Source organism: Lampetra fluviatilis, chromosome 44, assembly GCF_964198595.1.
Source record: "Lampetra fluviatilis chromosome 44, kcLamFluv1.1, whole genome shotgun sequence".
Lineage (NCBI taxonomy): Eukaryota > Metazoa > Chordata > Hyperoartia > Petromyzontiformes > Petromyzontidae > Lampetra > Lampetra fluviatilis.
In genome coordinates, this window is record NC_136318.1 from 8,390,101 (window position 1) to 8,411,777 (window position 21,677).

At 47.7% G+C, this 21,677-nt stretch overlaps 1 protein-coding gene across 1 annotated transcript in view; it reads right to left on the reverse strand.

The window, feature by feature from the left end:
• FANCD2 (FA complementation group D2) overlaps positions 1–21,677 on the reverse strand; it is a 60,115-nt gene that overhangs the window by 27,430 nt on the left and 11,008 nt on the right. Inside the window, exons 8-29 of the mRNA XM_078876383.1 lie at positions 21,216–21,340; positions 20,735–20,822; positions 20,448–20,552; positions 19,799–19,896; positions 19,115–19,220; positions 18,345–18,380; positions 17,767–17,901; positions 16,915–17,049; positions 15,345–15,476; positions 14,092–14,199; positions 12,773–12,882; positions 11,035–11,101; positions 9,881–10,000; positions 9,109–9,188; positions 8,147–8,296; positions 7,436–7,536; positions 7,190–7,305; positions 6,564–6,672; positions 3,976–4,080; positions 3,267–3,376; positions 1,753–1,893; positions 749–862 (exon numbers count right to left, since the gene is read on the reverse strand). Coding sequence (XP_078732509.1) covers positions 749–862; positions 1,753–1,893; positions 3,267–3,376; positions 3,976–4,080; positions 6,564–6,672; positions 7,190–7,305; positions 7,436–7,536; positions 8,147–8,296; positions 9,109–9,188; positions 9,881–10,000; positions 11,035–11,101; positions 12,773–12,882; positions 14,092–14,199; positions 15,345–15,476; positions 16,915–17,049; positions 17,767–17,901; positions 18,345–18,380; positions 19,115–19,220; positions 19,799–19,896; positions 20,448–20,552; positions 20,735–20,822; positions 21,216–21,340 — 2,391 coding nt within the window. The remainder of the gene's footprint in view (positions 1–748; positions 863–1,752; positions 1,894–3,266; positions 3,377–3,975; positions 4,081–6,563; positions 6,673–7,189; positions 7,306–7,435; positions 7,537–8,146; positions 8,297–9,108; positions 9,189–9,880; positions 10,001–11,034; positions 11,102–12,772; positions 12,883–14,091; positions 14,200–15,344; positions 15,477–16,914; positions 17,050–17,766; positions 17,902–18,344; positions 18,381–19,114; positions 19,221–19,798; positions 19,897–20,447; positions 20,553–20,734; positions 20,823–21,215; positions 21,341–21,677) is intronic.

Sequence of the window (21,677 nt, forward strand, 5' to 3'; positions counted from 1 at the left end):
CCAACATCGGTGACGAATATCTGAACCGGTCCTGGGCATCCCCTAGGTCGACTCAGCCTTAAATGAATACGAGTTGCGGTGAGTAAACCTCGCCTCTGGGGAAACAAAGGCGGCCAGGCATGGTACTGGCCAACCCACCCCCTCGTGTGCCATGCTGGCCTTCATAGATGCTCGTTAACAGCACTTGCCCAACAGTCTGTTAAGGCTACATCCAGAATCTTTGTCTTTGTGTACGTATGTATATTGTGTATGTTTGTTGAACGTCTTTCGCACTATACGTAGCCAACCACGCTAATCAAAGGTGTGGGGGAAGGACAAACTAAATACTAAACACAGTTCTAAGGAAATTAGTTTTTAATTTCGATGATTTTTCAGTGCATAGCTCCAGTGGCTTCCTAATATTGGAAGAGCGTTCCAGACGGCCGCAGAAGCCCATCCGAAAGTGCACGATGCAGTGACCTTCTTTGTTCGATGGGCAGCCAAAGGCCACTGCGAGTCAAGAACAATCAAAACAAAAACTAACACACCACGGCGCGAGGGACAGAACAACAATAGCAAATATGAATCGATGTTAAATCAATGCTAAATATTAAATTCCCCACAGCGCAAATCGGTTCCGGAAGATCGTCGTAGGCACTCTTATTATCATTATTATTTTCATTATCATCACCGCAGGACCATCATCATATTTGCACATGCATCAATACTTTGAAACCGTCATTGGTGAGCATTAAAACTCTTCACTCACCACCTTCAGGAACATGGTCCGCTTCGACGTGGTAAGGACATGATCAAGCTTTTGGGCGAGATCGTCCAACAGAAACATGAGCTCAGCAGGTCCCAGCTGCACCACTTCCGTGACCTGCAAAACAGCCCAGACAATACCCATCAAATCAATAACGCAGCCACTTCGTAGACTCCCATCATGTTTCGTCTCTACAACAGGCGCTGTGCTTCTTCTTCTTTCATACGGGCTGATACATTCAGGTAGTCAAGCCAGATAACCACATCAGGAGCAGCAGAGTGTGTCGCGGTGATGTCTGCTTCGTCTTTGTGGATGGGGCATTGCACTGCGAGCCATTTTTAAACTACGCTTTCACTGAATTGATACACAACGTAAAATGCTGGGATAAAGCTCGATTGGTGGAGGTGGTAAGGGCTCCCGGCTATGAGATCACGAGTTTAAATCCTGGCCAGGGTTGACTTAGCCCCATCACCATCATCGTCTCTTCTGAGGTCTCGTCTCCTCTCTGAGGTCACGTAAAACGACCATCATCTGGTGAGGTTACGCCGCTCGGTAACAAGTTAACCTTGGTAATCATACAGACAGTCTAGTTACTGCCATAGCAACATGGAATTCAGATCACAGGTTTGGGGCGGCAAAACAGCTCAAGAACTGTTCGATCACGGAGGTCAAGAACATTTTTCCGCAGCAATGCAGAGGCGCGTCGCTTGCCCACGCTCGTGACTCAAAAGGTGGCGGCCCCGATTGAACTCGGGAGATCACGTGTTGTTGGGGTCAATCGTAACGGTGGGAACAATCTGCCTGCCGCACCACTACCACCACAGTCTATCGTGCGTGGGTTCGTCGATGGGTGCGTGCGTGGATGCGTGGGTGGATGCGTGGGTGGATGCGTGGGTGGATGCGTGGGTGGATGCGTGGGTGGGTGCGTGGGTGGGTGTGTTGATGCATGCATGAGTGGGTGGGTGCATGCGTGGGTGGGTGCGTGCGTGGGTGGGTGCGTGCTGCACCTTGGTGTTCATGTGCGAGTCCAGCAGGGACTTGGTGAGCAGCCCCATCTGCAGGATGCCGAACACGTGGATGTCGAGCTCACGCATGTATGCGCGGTAGCTTGCCAGGCTCACCTGCGGCCGCTCCTCCGCTGCCTCCTGCTGCCGCACGGACACGCACAACATAGCACGGGCACCCCCGTCAGCCAACTTCACAATTACTTCCATTCCCGGCCTGGCGTGGGTTTATATTGAGCTGCTGATAACTCGCCAAACAAGGCAATCGTTTTAGATTGAGCCGACCTGCAGGACACCCATATCAAACATTTGTATGCAACTAACACACATGCCCAAACATGTACTGGATGGTATATGCCAGTTTACTTGTTATTATAGCCCACCCACAACCTGACCCCCTCTGGGTGTATCCTGATTGTGCTATCGACGTCCCATGATCAGATGCAGTATCCATTGAGCTGTCTCTTGCAGAGCAAGTGGGTGGGCAAATGTGTTGTTCTGACTGGCAGTGTGGCAAGTAAGTGATTGGTTGACTGCTTGAATGAATGAGTAGGTGAGTTAATTTGTTGTTCTGACCTGCAGTGTGGTCAGTGAGTCAAAAATTGGTTCATTGAGTGAGTGTGTTGTTGTGGTCTACAGTGTGATGAACGAGTGGGTGAGTATATATATTCTTGGTTCTTTCGGTAAAGTCACATAGAAGGGAAATAATAATGGGTGAGTGAGTGGGTGAGTGAGTGAGCGTGTTGTTGTGACCGGCAGTGTGGTGGGTGAATGAGTGACTGTTTCAGTGAGTGGGTGTGTTGTTGTGACCTACAGTGTGGTGAGTGATTAGTTGAGTGAGTGCATGAGTGAGTGTGCTGATGTGATCTCCAGAGTGGTGAGTGATTATTTCAGTGAGTGAGTGTTGTTGTGGCCTGCAGTGTGATGAACGAGTGGGTGAGTGATTGGTTGGCCGAGTAAGTGGGTGAGTGAGCATGCTGTTGTGACCTGCAGTGTGGCGGTTGAACACAGTGTGCGATGAGAGACGAAACAGTCCGTTTTGGAGTACGAGTCCTCCACACGAGTGGTGGAAGAAATCGATGAGCGAAGTTTATGGAAACATTTTCTTTGGGTCTTTTGGTAAAGCCACGTAGATAGAAAAAATTGCTTATGTTGCGATCGAAACGTCGTGATATTGTTATTATTTTGATTATTTTTTCTATCTATGTGGCTTTACCGAAAGACCCAAAGAATATGAATTCCTGCAGTCACGAAATCTTGAAGTCAAGATTCATGGAAACAGTTAACCGCGGTGGTAGCGACAGAAATATTGACATGTTAACCGAAAGCACAATTTTGACGAAATTGTAGGAGAAAATGACAACGACGACAACAAAGACACAATCAGAAAAGCATTCTATAAATGCATTCGGTAACGAACGACCTTCCGCTGCGATGTCACAGTGCACTGGCATTGCCAGAAAGGTCAGTGTCACCACTGCGCCCGGGCAAGTGGCAACACTGCACGGCGTCGTTACTTTGTCGTCCTGGGTGCGCTCTGCCGGCGCCAGCGTGTCGCCCATCGTCTCGTCTCCCTGCAGACTCTCTGTCGACGTGTTCTCTGCGCCATCCGCCTTCCTCTTCTTGCCTGAACAGCGGGAGATGGCGTTGACGGCGAACGATCGGACGAGCGAACAGAGGTGCTCCCAACCGCTCCGTTACAGGTCAAAATTTCACGGTGATTTCCTGAACAATTTTTTTTATATGTACGTTGAACTTCTTTCACAAAGTACGTAGCCAACCGTGCTAATTGGAGATGCGTGGGAAGGACAACAAACTTAAAACGCAAAAAGCTGTTCTAAAGAAATTAGTTTTTAATCCAGATTTAAAAGCGCATAGCTCCAGTGGCTTCCTAATATCGGAAGGAAGAGCGTTTAGTTCATTGTACCTTGATCACATCGTCTCTGTTAATTACCACAATGTTATGTTACCAGGTAAGGCAAATACTCTAAATGCATGTTTCCAAATGCGGAGGTAAAAAAACCAGAGGACCCAGAGACAGATCCACACGACCACGGGGAGAACATGCAAACTGCAAACATGCAGGCATCAGGGTCGGGGTCGAACCCATGTCCTCCTCTATACCAGGCGAGGTAGATAACATCTGAAAAGAGCTAAATAAAAAAAACATTGTTTACAGTTTATAAACTTTAAGATGCCAATGCCGCTCAATTTGGACCGACAAACCTTTGGCTTTTTTCTTGGGCTGAGCCGAGGAATTCGCCGCAGGAGCGCCGCTCTCCGACCCTTCACTGTCAAAGTTTGCCGTGGGCGGTTTGTATCCCGGTGTGGCTGCAAACAAGAAGTACGAATGTTTACAAAAATACAACCAAAAATAAAACACTCGGCTTCGTACCGGCACCACGGAGCCGCTTGTGCAAACGCCGTAATCCGTGAGGCGAGGTCTTCCTTCCGGATTACAACAATAATACAATATTCTTGGTTCTTTCGGTAAAGTCACGTAGAAGGGAAATAATAAAATAATAAAAATAAAACAATTAAATTCTCGTTTCGATTGCAACACAAGCAGAAAAAACCGCCACTTTTTAAAAAATTTCTTGCTGTGGGTATCACACCTGATGATGATTGCTTGTGTTGCAATCGAAACGTCGTGATAATTTTATTATGTTTATTTTTTATTATTTATTCTCCCTTCTACGTGACTTTACCGAAAAAACCAAGAATATGAATCCCTGCAGTCACGAAAGCTTTAAATCGAAATAATACAATAATAACACTTTAATTTTATCTTGCGTAATTCATGCTCTTAGCACCACCCATAACGCTGCACATTAATGCATCTCCGTGCGTCAGCGGTCATGTTACTTTGGTGATCTCGCGTAACTGAATTATCACGTAAAATGCACACAACAAAAACCTCTTTTGCTGAACTCCATATGTTTTAAACGTTTTTATTTATTCGCCATTCGAGGCACATTGATCCGTCCTCATTCGTCCGCCCCCCCACCTCCAAACCCCCACCTCCCACAGATTCATAGACGCTCTCCAAATTCAGGGTCACGATTCCAGTCGACAATCGATCCGATGTAAAATGTTTCCAACAAAAAGTCTCTTTAAACGAGCGTTTTAAACGTTTTTTAGAAATATCAGGCATTAGAGGTGTAATGATTCATCACCTGCTTTCCGCACTTCGCAATGATTCAAAGAATTGTCACAATTCAGGGTCACAGTTCTATCCAATAATTGATTCTTCTTAACGTTGTGGCAAATGTAACAACCGCTATGTGTGCACTGTCCCAATGCTAGTGATGATAACATTGTCGCTGTGAGCATCTTGCTTTTACATAAACTCAGTATGTACATAAAATGCTTGGTATAATTGGCGATAAAGTGGGCAATGGTGATAGAGGGGGTGAGATTTGTTCCCGTGATCAAGGAAATGCTGACAGGCCATTATAACTAAACTCTGAATGCGTATTTATAAAAAACTATGGTTGTAGTTAATTTCTCATGAGTTATGTCATAACCACAAAATAATAATGATAAGAATTTATTTTACTTTATGCATCGTTAGGCAGGCAACAACTCAAGTCCCCTGCGATGTATCTATGTATGTTGAACTTGCACACCATATATAGACAACCGTGATAATCGGAGGTTGCGGGGGATGGACAACAAACTAAACACATTTTTAATCGAGATGATTTAAAAGTGCATAGCTCCAGTGGCTTCCTAATATCGGAAGAAAGAGCGTTCCAGATGGCCGCAGAAGCGCATCTGAAAAGGCGCGTGATGCCGATGTTGTTGCCGCTGCTGCTATTTCAGAGTGTCGGGGTTGATGGGCTGAACCGTCGCAGTGCGGTGTCGATTTAAGAATCGATCGCTCGTTGTCCTGTTTTTGTTTCGTACTTCTCGTCCCATTTGTCCTCTCATTGGTTCCATTGGGCCGTGTGATGTGCACGTTGTTTGCATAATTTGTAAAACAACATATGATTTAATGTATTATTCACGTCAACATCAAAACATAGGTGTTCGTAGCAAATACACTAGTATTGGCAAAATTGTGTTCGTAGCAAATACACTGGTATTGCAAAATTGTCAATACCGGTGTATTTGCCGCGAACACCGGTGTTTTGATGTTGTCAGCATACCGGTGTATTTGCTATGAATACCTATGCTTTGACTAGCCTTTTGCCCGTCCAAGGACGGGTGTATTTCAGTAAATCTGCAACTTGCAAGCGAAAAGCAAACCGTGACGTGATATTCATTGCATCAATTAGTGTGCAGTTTGTAAGGCTGCGGTGACACAGATTTATTTCATTTGAAGGTTATAATCCCTTGTTCATCGTGACGTCCTTTTTACTTCTATGTCTCAATAGCGTGACGGAGATCGCGTGACGTGAGGGTTCTGCCTTTGTAGTGAGGGTTGTAAGTTGACGCTGAAGAGGGGGGAGGAGGCGCCTCGCTCCCCCATGTGGAGTGACGTCACCCGCAAATGAATATTAATTGAGGGAGGTTATCCGTTTAGAAGACGTCACCTCTTCATGATTATTGTGGGGGGCTGTTCGATGTGGAGTGACGTCACCTGCTCATGATTATTAATGAGGGGGGGTCCATGTGGAGGACGTCACCTGTTCATGATTATTAATGAGGGGGGCTGGCCGACGTGGAGTGACATCACGCGCGGGACACACAGACATTCTTGGCTCATTATAGTAGTAAATGGTATAAGTGTACCGGTGTATTTGCTACCACCACCAATGTTTTGATGGTATAAGTATACCAGTGTATTTGCTATGAACACCTATGTTTACCTGCCAGACACCTCTCCAGAAGACCCTGCACCTGTGTTATGTTTTCCAGGCGGCGTAAAACCTTCCCTTTCATCTCCGCGTCCGACTGCCTGCAGAACGCGTTCACCACCTGCTCGCGTAGCCGTAACACACACGCACAGACACAGAGACACACATACATACAAAGACACATACACAGACACACACAAAGACACCCACACACGTCTAACTCAGCCTGTCATTCGTGCTCTCACTGCTCCTGACTCACGCTGCCGCAAGTGCAGAACAAGTCTCCGACTCTCCTAGTTTCAACGTAAAACCTGGTGCTCTTACACAGCCCAAAGCACAATTAGGCTTCCCTTGCTGTTTGTGAGTCTTTAAATCTGCACTCGTGGACATGGTTTATAAATAAACATATTTAACATTAAACCAGGTATGCCTCGCCGTGTCTCAACTTTTCTCTTTCATAGGGGCACTTGCATTACCATGCATTACAATGCTTGTAATACATTTTAATGCATATTGGTATATTTGCATTACGATACATTGCAATTTCTTTGCCAATGCCTTTTCCGCAGAGTTTTGCTTGTGGGAGAAAACCGGAGTTCATCAATATTTGCCAGCCATTTGTGGGCGGCAAGTCCCACCTCGCGAAACCAGTTGAGGGTGAGAAAGAGCACGGTGCAGAGCCACTCGCGCTCCTGCCGCGACAGCGACTCCAGCTTCTCCACGAGCTCCGGGTCGGCCACGTACAAGGGACAGCCTGCGGGGGGGGTGCAACGGCAGGCACGCTCACACCACGTGGGGGCACGGCAGCGGGCGACGTACACGCGGTCATGTTCGCGTCATTTGCGTTGACGAGCGGGGTGGGGAAAAGGGAGCGGGCGACAAACCCAGGAGCGCGTCGATGCCCTCCAGGTTGCCGTCGTTGAGAGCTTCCTCGCCGAGCCGCAGCAGCCGGAAGTGAGACGCCAGGCACACGTGGGACACCAGCCTGCGGTAACGCCATCGGCGAACAAGCGGGCAGAGCGCGCACGAACCGTCACGGTCACGCGAACCGTCGCGCGAACCGTCGCGCGTACCATCGCACGAACCGCCGCCCGCACGGTTGCGTGCACCAGGACGGGAAATCACTTGTAAGCAGCATTTTCACAGGTCGTACAAAGACAAAGATCCCCAGTATAACCTTAACACAGTTGGGGAAAATGATGTTAGTAATCACCTATGAAGGCCGGCACTGTGGCACACGAGGGAGTGGGTGGCCAACACCATACCCGGCCGCCTTTGTCTTCCCAGTAGCGACGTTTATACACCGCACCAGGTACTCATTTGAGTCGACCTCGAGGAGGCCCAGGACCGGTTCAGATAAACGTCACCGGTGTGTTGGCCATGAGGGGGAATCTAACTCGTGTCGCCGGGTTCGTAGCTCAGCGCGCTGACCGCTACCCCCACCGCTCCCAACATACAATCGGTACGCACCCACGTGGTGACAACAGGGAGTCGTTTACAGCCGACGCGTCGACACGTGCCTGCTATCCACGGCGACGCTCGGCGCTGTGGACAGCCTCTACCAAGGTGGCCGGAACGCGGGAGAACACGCGCACCTCTTGCTGTTGTCAGGGCCCCCGGGCTGCACCTTGCGAGCGAGGACATTGTTCGCCAGCAGCGGCAGCAGGTTGATGGCGATGCTGCCCTCGCTGTCCTCATCCTCCTCCAAGTTGTAGCAGAGGCGCATGGGCAGTACACAGTCGTCTCTGTAGCAGCAGCAGCAGCACCAACAGCAGCAGCACCAACACCAGCAGCAGCACCAACAACACCAACAGCAGCAGCACCAACACCAACAACAGCAGCACCAACATCAGCAGCAGCACCAACAGCAGCACCAACACCAACAGCAGCAGCACCAACACCAACAGCACAAACAGCATCAACACCAACAGCACCAACACCAACAGCAGCATCAACACCAGCAGCAGCACCAACAGCACCAACAGCACCACCAACACCAACAGCACCAACAGCAACACCAACAACAGCAGCAACACCAACACCAACAGCACCAACAGCAGCAGCAGGGTGCAGACGCGCGGACGGGGAGGGGAAGCGTTGGGTTCAACTTAGGCTCGCGCACGTGCAACAATTTGCGACAGTTTTGCTGATCACCTTTTTCGTTATTAATTTTATGTACGGCTGCCAGCTCTGTCGAACGTTTAAGACAAGGCTGAGAACATTCTAACATGCAATGTGGCTTGCCAAGTAACACGCATGCAAGGCATGATGGCAGTTGTGCTTTCCTGCCCCGAGTGTGCGCTGTTAAGTCGAGCAACTGGGCAATGAGATTACATTCCCACCTTTATTTGTACTTTTTTTTTTCTTAATATTTTTACTCCATACCTCTATTATTTATACATTATAATTAAGTGACACCAATAATAATCGCAGTAGATATCTCCAAAGAAGTATATCGGCCAGGATTAGGGCCGAGTGCATCTTGTATTTATACGAGGATGAACAAATAGCTTCATATATTTAAAATCAGAGCAAATGTCACACTGCACCCACGTACCCTGACGGCTCTTTCCCCGGCTGTACGTCAACCACATAATCGTCCTGAAAGTCAGTCAATATGTTCTCTCCAATCCACGCCTGTCACACACACACGCACACGCAGGACACGGAACACGCAAATAACATCTACAACCTCGCTGAGAAGACCACGTACATCACACACCCACCCACACGTGTGTACTGCAGCATTTGCAAATTTCTCTGGCGCGTGTCGTGACGGGTACTGCAAGATCCGACCATGTCTGTCCAGTGCTCGCTGAGCTGCATCGGCTTAGAATACATTAGAAGGTCACACGCATTATGCACCAAGTTTTTGCCACAAATGAACAGCAAAACTTTGCTGATCTAAGTCAAGGAGCTTAAACCATCACGCCAACTCTGACCATCCTCCAAGCGGCTTTTGGCTAGCCATCGAACAAAGACGGTCACCGTGTCACGCGCTTTCAGATGCGCTTCTGCGGCTGTCTGGAACGCTTTTCCTTCCGATATTAGGAAGCCACTTGAGCTATGCACTTTTAAATCTAGATTGAAAACTCATTTATTTCGATAAAAATCCATATAACCACGGGCAGAACATGCAAACCTCAAATATACAGGCATCATCAGGGTCGGGATCAAACCCACGACCTCCTACAAACACAGGCAAGGGAGTTAACATCTCGCCAAAAGCGGTGTGTTGCATGTGCCCGCGGATTGGCGGGAGTTAAAACTGCACAACGACGTGGGACGCTGGATACGGGATGCGTGACATGGGACAAGGGAGAGCTGACCTGAACTTTAGGGTGCAGAGCCCCCGTGTGGATGAGCGTCGCCAGCTCGTCGCAGTACAGCGCCGTGCCCTCGGCCGAGCCGTCGCAGCAATCACGCACCAGTTCCACCAGGGTCGTCACCTGCCACACCCCGCCCCCGTAGCACAGACACAGCAGTTGAAGGCAACAGCAGTGGCAGCAGCAAGAGCAGTAGCAGCAATGGAAGCAGCAGCAATGGTAGCATCAGCAATATCGGAACCCGCAGCAGTAGTAGTGGAAGCAGCAGCAGTGGTAGCAGCAACAGCAGTAGTGGAACCAGCAGTAGCAGTTGTAGCAGTAGCATCAGCAGTGACAGTAGCAGCAGCAGTAGTGGAAGCAGCAGCAGTGGTAGTAGCAGTACTGCAAGCATCAGTAGCAATTGTAGCAGCAGCAGCAGTGTGTGTGGTAGCATTGGGCACTGCTAGTGTGTGTGTGTATGTGTGCATGTATGTGAAGTGTGGTGGCACAGTGGTGAGCACACGGCACAACAAAAACGACAACCAGAGTTCGACTCCCGGCCACGGCTAACATCCGTGGCAATTGATATCAGAACCTGTCGGAGAGGATTCCTCAGGTCAACTCAGCCTTAAATGAGCACCTGGTGCAGTGCGTGTAAAAAACATCAGCAGTGGGGAGGCACAAAGGTGGCCGAGCGTGGTGCTGATCACAACACCACTTCGTGCAGTGCCGGTCTCAACAGATGCTCACTAAGCACTTTCACAAATAGTCCGTTGAAGGCTCTGGGCAAGACCTTTTTTCAACGGTTTTACTTCACTTGATTCTTGTTTGTCGTGGTCAAATCTTGTAATCAAAATTTCGTCCACTTCCTGTTGTCCAATCAATTCCACATTTTGCACACGTACTCAGATCCGGTGACAATGCATGCCTGTATCAAAATCGACATCAATAAATCAATTAATTCGCTACTTTAAAGCAATTTACATTTTGTATGGACGCCTTATTATTAATATATATGTGTGTAGGTCAAAAACGCCGCAGTCCCTAAACTGTGGAATCGGCTCGCACAAAACGCAGGCGCCGCGTGTCTCAGGAGCCATTGACGGACTTCTCGACTGTGAGTTAAACAAAGTTGATTATTTTTACGTGTGCAAGTCTCGCCCTGTTGCCACAATAACCTGTTTGAAGACATTGCTGCTGAGCGGAGATGCCTGGGAAGCAGATGTGTCTGTCGCTTCACTTTTCCTAGTACAAGAAAAGGGGAAAACACACGCGCGCGCACACACACACACACACGATCATACTGGCTTTGCACGCCAATTAAACACTCAGCTACAGGAGATGCTAAACATCAGCTCACACGTGAAAGTGCTGACAAACTCACATTCATCCATAACACATTGCCCTTCATAGCTCATCGGAATTCTCCACGATAAAGATTATGGTTCCGATATAATGGATGACGTTTTGAGCAACGAACCTTCTTCATGGCACATATATAGAGGCCAGAGAGGTGTGATAGATCGGTATTCGGCGTGTAAGTATTCAGAATCAGAATCTTGAATTAGAAATCCGATGAGCTATGAAACTCGTTTCCACAGATGTCCAGTGTTGGCAGGGGGGCAGCAAGATCTCTGCACGACGGAGAAAAAACCCATCGTGACAAAAAGATCACAACAGCGTATCATAATAGCAGTGCAAGCATTAGTTGATTAGGCCATTAAAATACATTGTTAATATCACGACACACGGTTCAAAGAAGCACTAGCGTACTACTAAAGTTACATTGGGGCTGACAGAATGAGCAAGACAGAGTAAATAATGAATAAAAACACTATTCTCGAAACAAATTGTAGTCGCTAAATCATAACAAATATTAATCACATAATGTCGATAATTATCATCATTATGAGAGTGTTAGTCATTATGAATATCAGCTAGAGGAACTCTTCTACTTACGAACGAGTTAGTTAGGTTCCAGAGGTCTGTTCGTAAGTCAATTTGTTCGCAAGTCCAAGTTTAATCCTGTCGATTCAAAACATGTTGCATGGCATGTACACTAAACACAAAGAATCGCTTTAAAAGTTGGAGAATCTCCTGTAGATGCCACTGGTTCTTCATGTTCTGCAGATGTAGATGCCACCACCGCCATCTATTGCGTGGCGATTGAACTTACGACTCTCGGTCTGAACAGGCAACTGGACAAACGGACAGTTTCTAAGTCGAATGTTCAGTAGTCCCTGTACTCTGGTAACAATCACACCCCCATCAATTTGATAAACTGTTGAAATCAATTTCGAGTCGTGATCGAATTCCGTAGCCAATCATTTCATCTTATTTTAAAATCGATTTTTTTTAATTCGGTCTTGCCTGTCGTTTTGTTTCACTCCATTATCATCAATGGAACATTCACAAATACTTAGCATAATATTGTATTCCTCCATCATGAGCGTATGAAACAGCTGCAATCGATTATTTGACTCTCGGGTTAATTGCTTATCAATTTTACAATAACCATTCAGGAAATCCATTATCACTTCCAGAAGTCACAGAATCAATAATTGACTTCAGTTCAATTTGAATAACAATTAATCCCATTGGTACAGGCGAGAATTTTCAAACCACACAGCGCATTCCAATGTGATTGGTCATCGTGACAAGCCATTACATACAAAATAAACATTTGTGTAAAATAACACGTGCGCTTCTTTGCTAATCCACTGGAGTCGTTACGATCCTAGTGGTTGCCGCAATAGCTCCGGTGTTGCCGCAGCACGGCAACCGGTGGCAGTGGTAGTGGCGGTGGCAGGGGTGGTGGTGGTGACGGTGGCGGTGTTGGTCGTAGTCGCAGTGTTAGTGACGGTGGTGGTAGCGGTAGCGGAGACAGTGGTGGGGAAGGGGAGGGCTGCGCATTACCCGCGAGTGGCCATGCTCCCCACCAGCGCGATGGCGCCAATGATGCCGATGCGCTTATATTTGAGCACCGTGCTTGACAGCTGCTTGCGCACCACGATGTGCATGTCGCCCTGCAGACAGAGGGGCGATGGTGGGGCGATGATGGGGCGATGATGGGGCGATGATGGGGCGATGATGGGGTATGGTGGGGCAATGTAGAGCGGTGTTGGGTGACGGTGAGCGATGGTGGGGTGATGGTGTGCGATGCAGGGGTGATGGTGGGGCAATGGCGGGTGTTGGTGGTCGATGGTCACTGTTGGTTCCACGCCAAGTTCACCTTAGTTGGCAAGCGCCACACGTTTTAATTTGCAGCGCCACACGAACGCAGGCGCAAGGTTACAACAACCCCAAATCACCCGCAATGCACCCGATATTATTAGAAAGAGATTTTTTACATATTTTCACGTTAAATGTTTCACCTGGATAATCCCTTGAGATGGAAAGCCTAATTTGCAAGGGTAGGGGGGGTGTAAAGGGAGGAGGTGGGGGGATGGTGATGGGGTGGAATGCTGTTAAAGTTACACATTTAAGTTTAAAGTTAATCTTCCTCAACCAGGCAACTACATCTCAAGAGACGATCGTCTCATTTGCACGAGTGACTTGGGTTACTGATCAGAACAATCATAACACAAAATATCAGCCGTGCCGAATCAGTGCTGATCCATAAGCCACCCTTCTGCGACTGATAACAAATCAGGCTGAAATTAAACAGCCGGGTCATGTTAACGGACTAAAGAACATCACGACAGTCCATGGGCCAGAGCAGAAATTGCTACCACCCGAGGTAGCATGTAATCAGTCGTACCGATTAACTTACGCAGCTGCTAAGAGTGAATCACGAGATGAACACAAATTATTTAACACGCTTATCGCATCCTTCACTGTTATTGGTCACACAAAAAAATTGGAACCACTCAAGTTATGCCACCTCAGGTGACGAGATATTACCTACCTCGCCTAGTATACAGGAGGTCGTGGGTTCGATCCCAGTCCTGACACCTGCATATTTGGAGTTTGCATGTTCTCCCCGTGGTCACGTGGAATTTTCTCCGGTTTTCCGGCTTTTCCCTCCACATTTAGAAACACGCATTGAGTATGTGGCTGCTATACATGTTCACATGATAAGCCACTTCATTGGGCTATCATTTGTGGCCAGGTCGTTTCTAAAAAAGAGCTATATAACTCAGTGGGCCTTACCTGGTAAAACAAAGAGTTTAGATTTAAGTAAAACACCTCATCTGGGCTTATGGACTATAAACCTTCAGTTTGCTGTTCCTCACCTGGATGTAACTTCCCTGGGTGCCCCCACTGAAGGCCAGGGTGCTGAGAATGAAGAAAAGCTTCCGGATCTGTGTGAAAGAGAGATTCTCCAGATAGTCCAAGATACCCTGCACACATCCACAGACAGGCTTGTATCAAACGGAACCCCACACAGAAATACTGCCCAAGGCTATTAACTGTGATTGCCACTGTATTTATCACGATGTTTTAGAAACTATATCACATTTCAGGTCATGATAATTGATCATTGGTTTTTACCCTTTTATCTGGCCACAAAACTGACACCTTTTTTACAAGAAGTCATGTTTGCATTGACCACAATACCTGCGATCGGAATGCAAACAAAAAACACAACTCTGATAATGTATGCACTGTCCTTGAAATTGATTGGTCCACACCCGAGACAGCTTTTCTTAGAGCCTAGTCTCACATGGTGTTGGACCAGATACTGGCAAAGGAGGTTCCAATGGTGTAAATGCTTACCCCGAGCTCTCATACTCTGATGGTGCATTGTCTTTGAGTTGTGCGCCTGTTGGCGTCATCTGGTCCAACACCATGTAAGACTAGGCTCTAAAAAAAGCTGTCTTGGGTGTGGACCAATCAATTTCAAGGACAGTGCATACATTATCAGAGTTGTGTTTTTTGTTTGCATTCCGACCGCAGGTATTGTGGTCAATGCAAACATGACTCCTTGTAAAAAAAGATGTCAGTTTTGTTGCCAGATAAAAGGGTAAAAAAAACAATTATCGTATTTTGCTACTGGCAAAGGACGTTCCCATGGTGTCATGATACTTCTCGCAATATCAGTTTTCCGTAGCTTTATAATCGTATCTCACATTGTTAATGTATTGTTGTTTGTGCTTTGCTGTACTCCTGGTAAAAATAAAGTGTACTTAAAAGCCACAATTTTCAAACAAATATGGTGTGACAGGATATCAGATGATATGACATAATGTTAAATCATTACATCATGTAAGTGATCAGAAAATCTAAACTGAAAAAATTCTGAAATCATTCTTAAAAATCCTAATTTCCAAGTGTTTTAAGCTATAAATCTTCAAAAACATATGTATAAAACACAACATACATAATGACGGCTGGCTCTTATCAACAAATAGCCTAGTTGAGGACTGGCTGTTAAATACAAAGATACGGCCTAAGTAAGGGCTGGCCCTTATGTACATAGACACGGCTTAGCTGAGGGCTGGCCCTTATGTACAGAGACACTGCCTAGGTCAGGGCTGGCCCTTGCCTTGATGAAGACCGCGTAGGAGGCCAGCGAGGCTGTGCGCTGCTGCACCAGCTCATGCAGGACTTGTAGCGCCGTATCCGCCTCGGCTGTGTAGCCGTTACACACGAAGGTGACCAGCGACCCCACCACTTCCTGCACGGGGAGACAGGGAGAAATGAGCCAGACTTAAGTTACATCTGTTGTCGTTTAAGAAAATGCAAGGGCACATTGAGCCCTTGCAATATCTTACTCACGCCACTGCTGGTAGTCGGGTCTGCACTAGTTGGAGATTTAGAGAGCCGCACTGGCCAGATGTCTTCAAAGATTTGAGGGTAGTCACACCCCACTGAACTATATAGCACTTGTTCAGAAGCGACCTAGCCACAAATGATTGCACAACAAAGAGGGTTATTATGTGGAAATGTATAGCAGCCAAATACTCTAAACGTACGTTTCTAAATGTGGTGGGAAAAACCGGAGGACCTGGAGAAAAATCCACGTGACCATGGGGAGAACATGCAAACTGCAAACAAATAAGTGTCAGGGTCGGGATTGAACCCACGACCTCCTGTAAACCAAGCGAGGTAGTTAACATCTCACCACCGTGGCATCTGCCATGGGTGCCGTGGGTTATTCGGTTGAAGTTGAGCGTGCGCGATTGTTTTTAAGGCAGATCCAATCTACGGGGTTCAGTGGTCGAGTCGGCGATGAGACGTTTACATGGGACGTCGCCGCTTGTCCGCAGCCGTCAAGTGAAACGACCGCGGACTGACACGGGGGATTAGTGGGGATTGGTGGGGATTGGTGCACACCCCTTCAGCATACACAGTCACCACAGCCAGCCGTGACAGAGAAGTACATCTCACCACTGACACCCGAACGCAGTGGTTCTCAGACTGCTCTATTATTCGCGAACCCTCTGGGCGTACTCCTATCCAGGAGAACCACTCGCTTATTTAATCTCTTCTGGGCCTTTATTAGGCCACCTCAGCCTCAAGTAAGTCATCGGTGGGGGAGGGGGCGGTCGACATCGGCGATCAGAAACCGAAAATGACCTCATCACACTGTTGGTAGACAGATGCTGCAGTTTCGAAGCGTTGCGAGAAATTGAGAAATTACAGCAGGGAAGGTGATACCAGGGGGGTAGTGGCGTGGGAGTATGTATGTATATTGAACTTCTTTTTCACCATAATGATAATTTATATTAGTTTATACATCGTTACAACTCTGTTAGGCATGCAACAATTCAAGTCCTCTGCGATGTGTGTATGTTGAACTTTCGCACCATGTGTAGCCAACCGTGCTAATCGGAGGTGTGGGGGAAGGACAAATTAAACAAAGAAAATGTAGTTTTAAATATAGATTTAAAAGGGCATAGCTCCAGTGACTTCCTAATATCGGAAGGAAAACCGTTCCAGATGGCTGCAGCGACCGTCTTTATTCGATGGCTAGCCAAAAGCCGCTGCGAGGATGGCCGGAGTTCATGTAATGGTTTGTTACTTAACGAGATCAGCAAGGTACTGTTGTTCATTTGTGGCAAGCACTTTATGTGTAATGAGTGGGTAGGTGGGTGGGTGGAGTGCAGACTGACCTGCTGGTAGTACGGGTCAAAGCAGAAGAAGACGTGGCAGTACACGCGGCCGGCGAACGACGCCACCACCGGATCTGGCGACCGCAGCAGGGTCTGCGCCAGCGCCAAAATGGACGGGAAATACTCGCACATCACCTGCACACGGCACACGGTGTGTGTGTGCGTGCACAATGGGGGACATCGCAAAGTCCGTCTGGGGTAAAAAAAAAAAAAATTCACCACAGATCCGAACCGTGTCGTACTGGCCATGCTTAGTCAGTACAACACGGCTCAAACTGCGCCAGGTTGGTTTTTCCACTTCAGAGCGTGAGCAGTGCCGCTGACACCACACGCAATGATCATCAACAAACACAAAGTATTATCGGAAACTATTAACCCTGCACCTCTCGCTGCTTGACCCCAGAGCCAGATTCCGATGCCTCATGATGCCAGTTTCAAGGTTTGATTTGGGCTTAGCTCAGCAAATAGCCAGTGGAAAAACCAACCGTAACGTGACGGCCCCGCACCGATGTGCCAGCGGTCAGACTTTAGGCGAGATAGATAGCAAGTAGCCAGGTAAGTAGAGACACAAACAGCCAGGCTGGCAGACAAATAGTCAAGAACATATACAATCGAAAATAACACACCACTGTATTTCATATGTTGACATGTTGCATGAGCGGATATACAACCAAGTCAAATTTATCTGCTGGCTGGATAGAGCAATGGGGGTATTGCTCACCCGCACCTCCGATTAGCACGGGTCAGCTACGCACGTTGCGAAAGAAATTCAACGTACATACGTACGCACGGACAAACATACGTCCGCTCCAGCGTGTCGTTCCTTCAGTGACCGCGGCTGCGCGAGCTCACCGGGGTGTGCCCGCTGAAGACGGCTTGCAGCAGCTTGTCGCCAAGGCAACCCGCGCGCACCTTGGCCTGCACGAGGCTCTCCACGGCCTTGTGGTGGTTGATGTGAAGGATGAGCAGCACCAGGAAGTCGATGACCTGGGGACGCAATGGCAACGCAAGCATAAAGACGATGATCTCTCAGTGTGGCCTCACAGACCCCCACTAGGGACAAGCGCTGTCCATCGTCATCGTGGCATGGGGCAACGCTCGACCGGACGAACCCATGCACAACAAACACCGCAAGCTCAAACCGCTTCAAGCGAGAGCTGCAAATTGATTTTAAAGTCCGCAGTGTGATGAAACGGCGATGCCTTAAAGCGATGCTTTAAAGCGATGCTTTTAGCGTGGATCTGTGCTGCTGCTGCTGTTTCTTCAATGACAATTTACATTACAACTCGTAAGCATTTACGCATGTGATTTCATGCTTGAGACCAAAGTAAAACTACAATCATCAGCTGCAATAAAGTGTGCTTGTGAACTACTGGCAGTGATACAGTCTGTGCAGTGAATGTTCATGTAGCAAATAACGAGCATCTTACCTTGTGTTCCGACTCGGAGCGCACACTTTCAATCGCCTTAAAAAGGTAAATCAAATGAAATTAACATGGCATAACAGCAATGACAATTTAAGGATGCTTTGCATGTTTTAAACATCCACAGATATTATGATATATTTTTTACCAAGGCCCACTGAGCTATAAAGCTGTTTCAGAAGCGACCTGGCCACAAATGATAGCTCAACGACGTGGCCTATCATCTGGAAATGTATAGCAGTCAAATACTCTAAATGCATGTTAATTGTAAATGTGGAGAAAAAAACCCAAGGAACTGGGGAAAAATCCACGTGAACACGAGAGAGACGCGCAAACTCCAAATATACAGGCGTCAGGCACGGGATCAAACCCACAACCTCCTGTATACCAGACGAGGTAGTTAACATGTCGCCACCGTGGTGTAATCATCAAAAGACTGGACTTGCAATGTAGACGTTGCCGGTTCGATATAATCTCCCGGCGCAGCAGTTTAAACGGCGGTGCAAGTTTCTTAAGTCCCCACTGCCACCTCTGTCCACCCAGTAGGCTAAACTGGTTCACCGGTGTTAGTCTATCGGCAGGTCGCGTGTGTTGGGGTAGAGTGTGGGTACTCCCAACTCTTCCAAGAGGTCTGGCCAGAGTGGAAGAGTAGGCCAAGTACTCTCTCGAAGAGGGGCTACTCTAGAGCTGTCTACAGAGGCATGAGCAGGTCACTCTATTTTACCAACGCAGCTCAAAGAGATGGACACAGCAACACAAGAGAAGGAGTCAGACACCTTAATCCAAGCCTCAGCTGTGGTCTTTTGGAAGCGCACAGCCGATGCAATGGCGTCGAGCACCAGTGCTTTGCAGTCACGTTTGTCAGGAGCCACTTGCGAAGGCCTGCAAGGGACACGCGCCGACGCAGCATGCAGGCGCAGCAACCCCAATCCCACACACAAGGGAACACACCGAGAGGCGAGGGCGAAAATTCATGCGTCATTTAGAATTAATACGGATGAATTTAACCCTTTCCCGTTTCGATGACGCAAGTGTACGCGTCATCAAAACGAACCCGGAAGAAAAACTGAAATAAAATACTTTATCGGTACCGAGGCTTCCACGAGACCATGTGGGAAAGCGTGTGCCACAGTTTGGCACCAGCTATCGTAGAGTGCGGTCGTGTCGCTACAGTTCTCTGCTGTGAGTACAATGTCTATAAATACAAGGGTGCTACGCCTCTCTAAATAAAATTAACGCCGAGCTGCTTGCGCATTCCGAGATTCAGCGGTGAACGGTACACCCAGCCTGCAACTTGTAGACGTCTCGGAACGAAAAAGGGTTCATTATTGATGACGATGATATTACGGCGTACGCCGCGCGTGATCGTGAATTATCCCCCGGCAAGCCCTGAGCGCGTTCCTCAGCGCCGGCTGATTCAGCAGCGAGCGCGTTCGTTCGCCCGCATCGAGTTCTCTTACACGCAAGTTGCCGCCCTGCGCCCGCCTTGTGTGACGCTGAGGCTGGCAGGAGGGAGGCACAGCTGGAAGTCCAACTTGGTTCTCAGCTCGGCAATCACCTGAGAGCCACGGACACAGCCAGACCCACGCAACGCACGCCGTGAGACTGTTGGAAGACGCGACAAGAAGACTGCTCAGGAAATACGGGGGTGCTCGTGAGTGGGGTTAAACATGGCCGTATTGCTCAAGTAATGGAATACTATGTCAAACACACCGAGCCAGCACAGCTGAGACCCTGGGTTCGAATCCAAGTATTAGCTGCACGTGATTTAACTGGGCTTTCAATAAATATTATTAAGTGTAGCAAGGTGATGATCTTGGCCCAGTCACCAACGATTGCAGTAATGTAACATTTGGTTGAGGCTCATGTGATAAACTCTTAATAGGGCAAAAAGAAGGTGCACCATTTGGTATCGATACGAGGCTTATTTTAGAGAATTCTGAACTAGTCGTGCAAAGTCATCTTCCGGGCACCTCGATAACTGATTATGACGATGGTAATGATGAGAATAACATTGATGACGATCATTAATGATGATCCAATTAGTGCGGTTGCTGAACAAGTTCAACATCCATATACTAACATGACCACAAAGAACAAAAATGGTACCTCGTAGGCATCCGTGGCAGTGATGGAGTGCAAGATGAACTTGACAACCACGGGAAGGTCATCGAGCTCCACTGATGCAAGGGTAAGCATCACCGAGCCACGCACCTGAAACGGGAATCGAACTCATCGACGAAAATCGATTCTCAAACTCGCGACGTGTGGCGTGGCATGCACCACTGCCGATGCCGTATAATCAAACAGGTTGCTCAATTCGAAAGTGTGTATGAAGTCAGCGCAGACCCAAAATAAAATGTACAGCTTGACACGAGGAAGAAGCGATTCCTTACCTCCGCCAGGAGGTCAGAGGACAGGTTGATGTTGGAGAGGACATCAAGAACAACCACCGTCAGTTGCGTGTTCTGCTGCATCAGGGCACTGCGGGAAGTGAAACAAGGAAAAGGCGTGAATCCATATTTGCACCGCCTACTCCGCTCTTCATTCTTTCTTTCGTTCGCATGGCATTTAAGAGGCAACAGTTCGAGTTTATAACGATATGACGAGTATGGAAAGCCACATGATTAGTGCCCCGTGCTGGCTTGGTTTGCATGTGTAAAACGGAAAATATTGTTGTTACATTGTGGAAGATATGTGTTAAAAATTAACGTTCAATTATTCTTGATGTAACCCAGGTCACACTTGTTACAGAAATAATGTTATTTTCACGCAATTCAATGAGTTACTTCATCTCCTGATTAAACAAAGATTTTAGGAAAACAAAGGGAATGCGTATTATATAATCAGGGCGAAAAGAGACAGGCACTCACTCACCTGAGTTCTTTAGCCACCCGCGTGTGTTGGGCATCCTCAATGATCTCTGGCAGGCAGGTGATGATGTCACGCTGCACGTCGAGAGGAGCGACGGTGAGCAGCTCCAGAATGCGATCGGTGAGGCTCTGGGATCAGGCGCCATTCAAACACAAGTTTCACCACATTGCCAAGGGTTCACACAACAGTGAAATGTTAACTTCCTCGCCTGGTATACAGGTTGTGGGTTCAATCGCGATCCGGACGCCTTCTATATTTGGAGTTAGCATGTTTTCCCCACGGTCGCGTGGATTTTTATCCAGGTCCTCTGGTTTTACTTTCCATATTTAGAATCAACATGCGTTTAGGGTATTTGTCTGCTACTATAAATTTCCACATGATAAGCCACATCATTGGGTTATCATTTGTGGCCAGGTAGCTTCTGAAAAAGAGTTATATAGTTCAGTGGGCCTTGTTTTTTTAGCT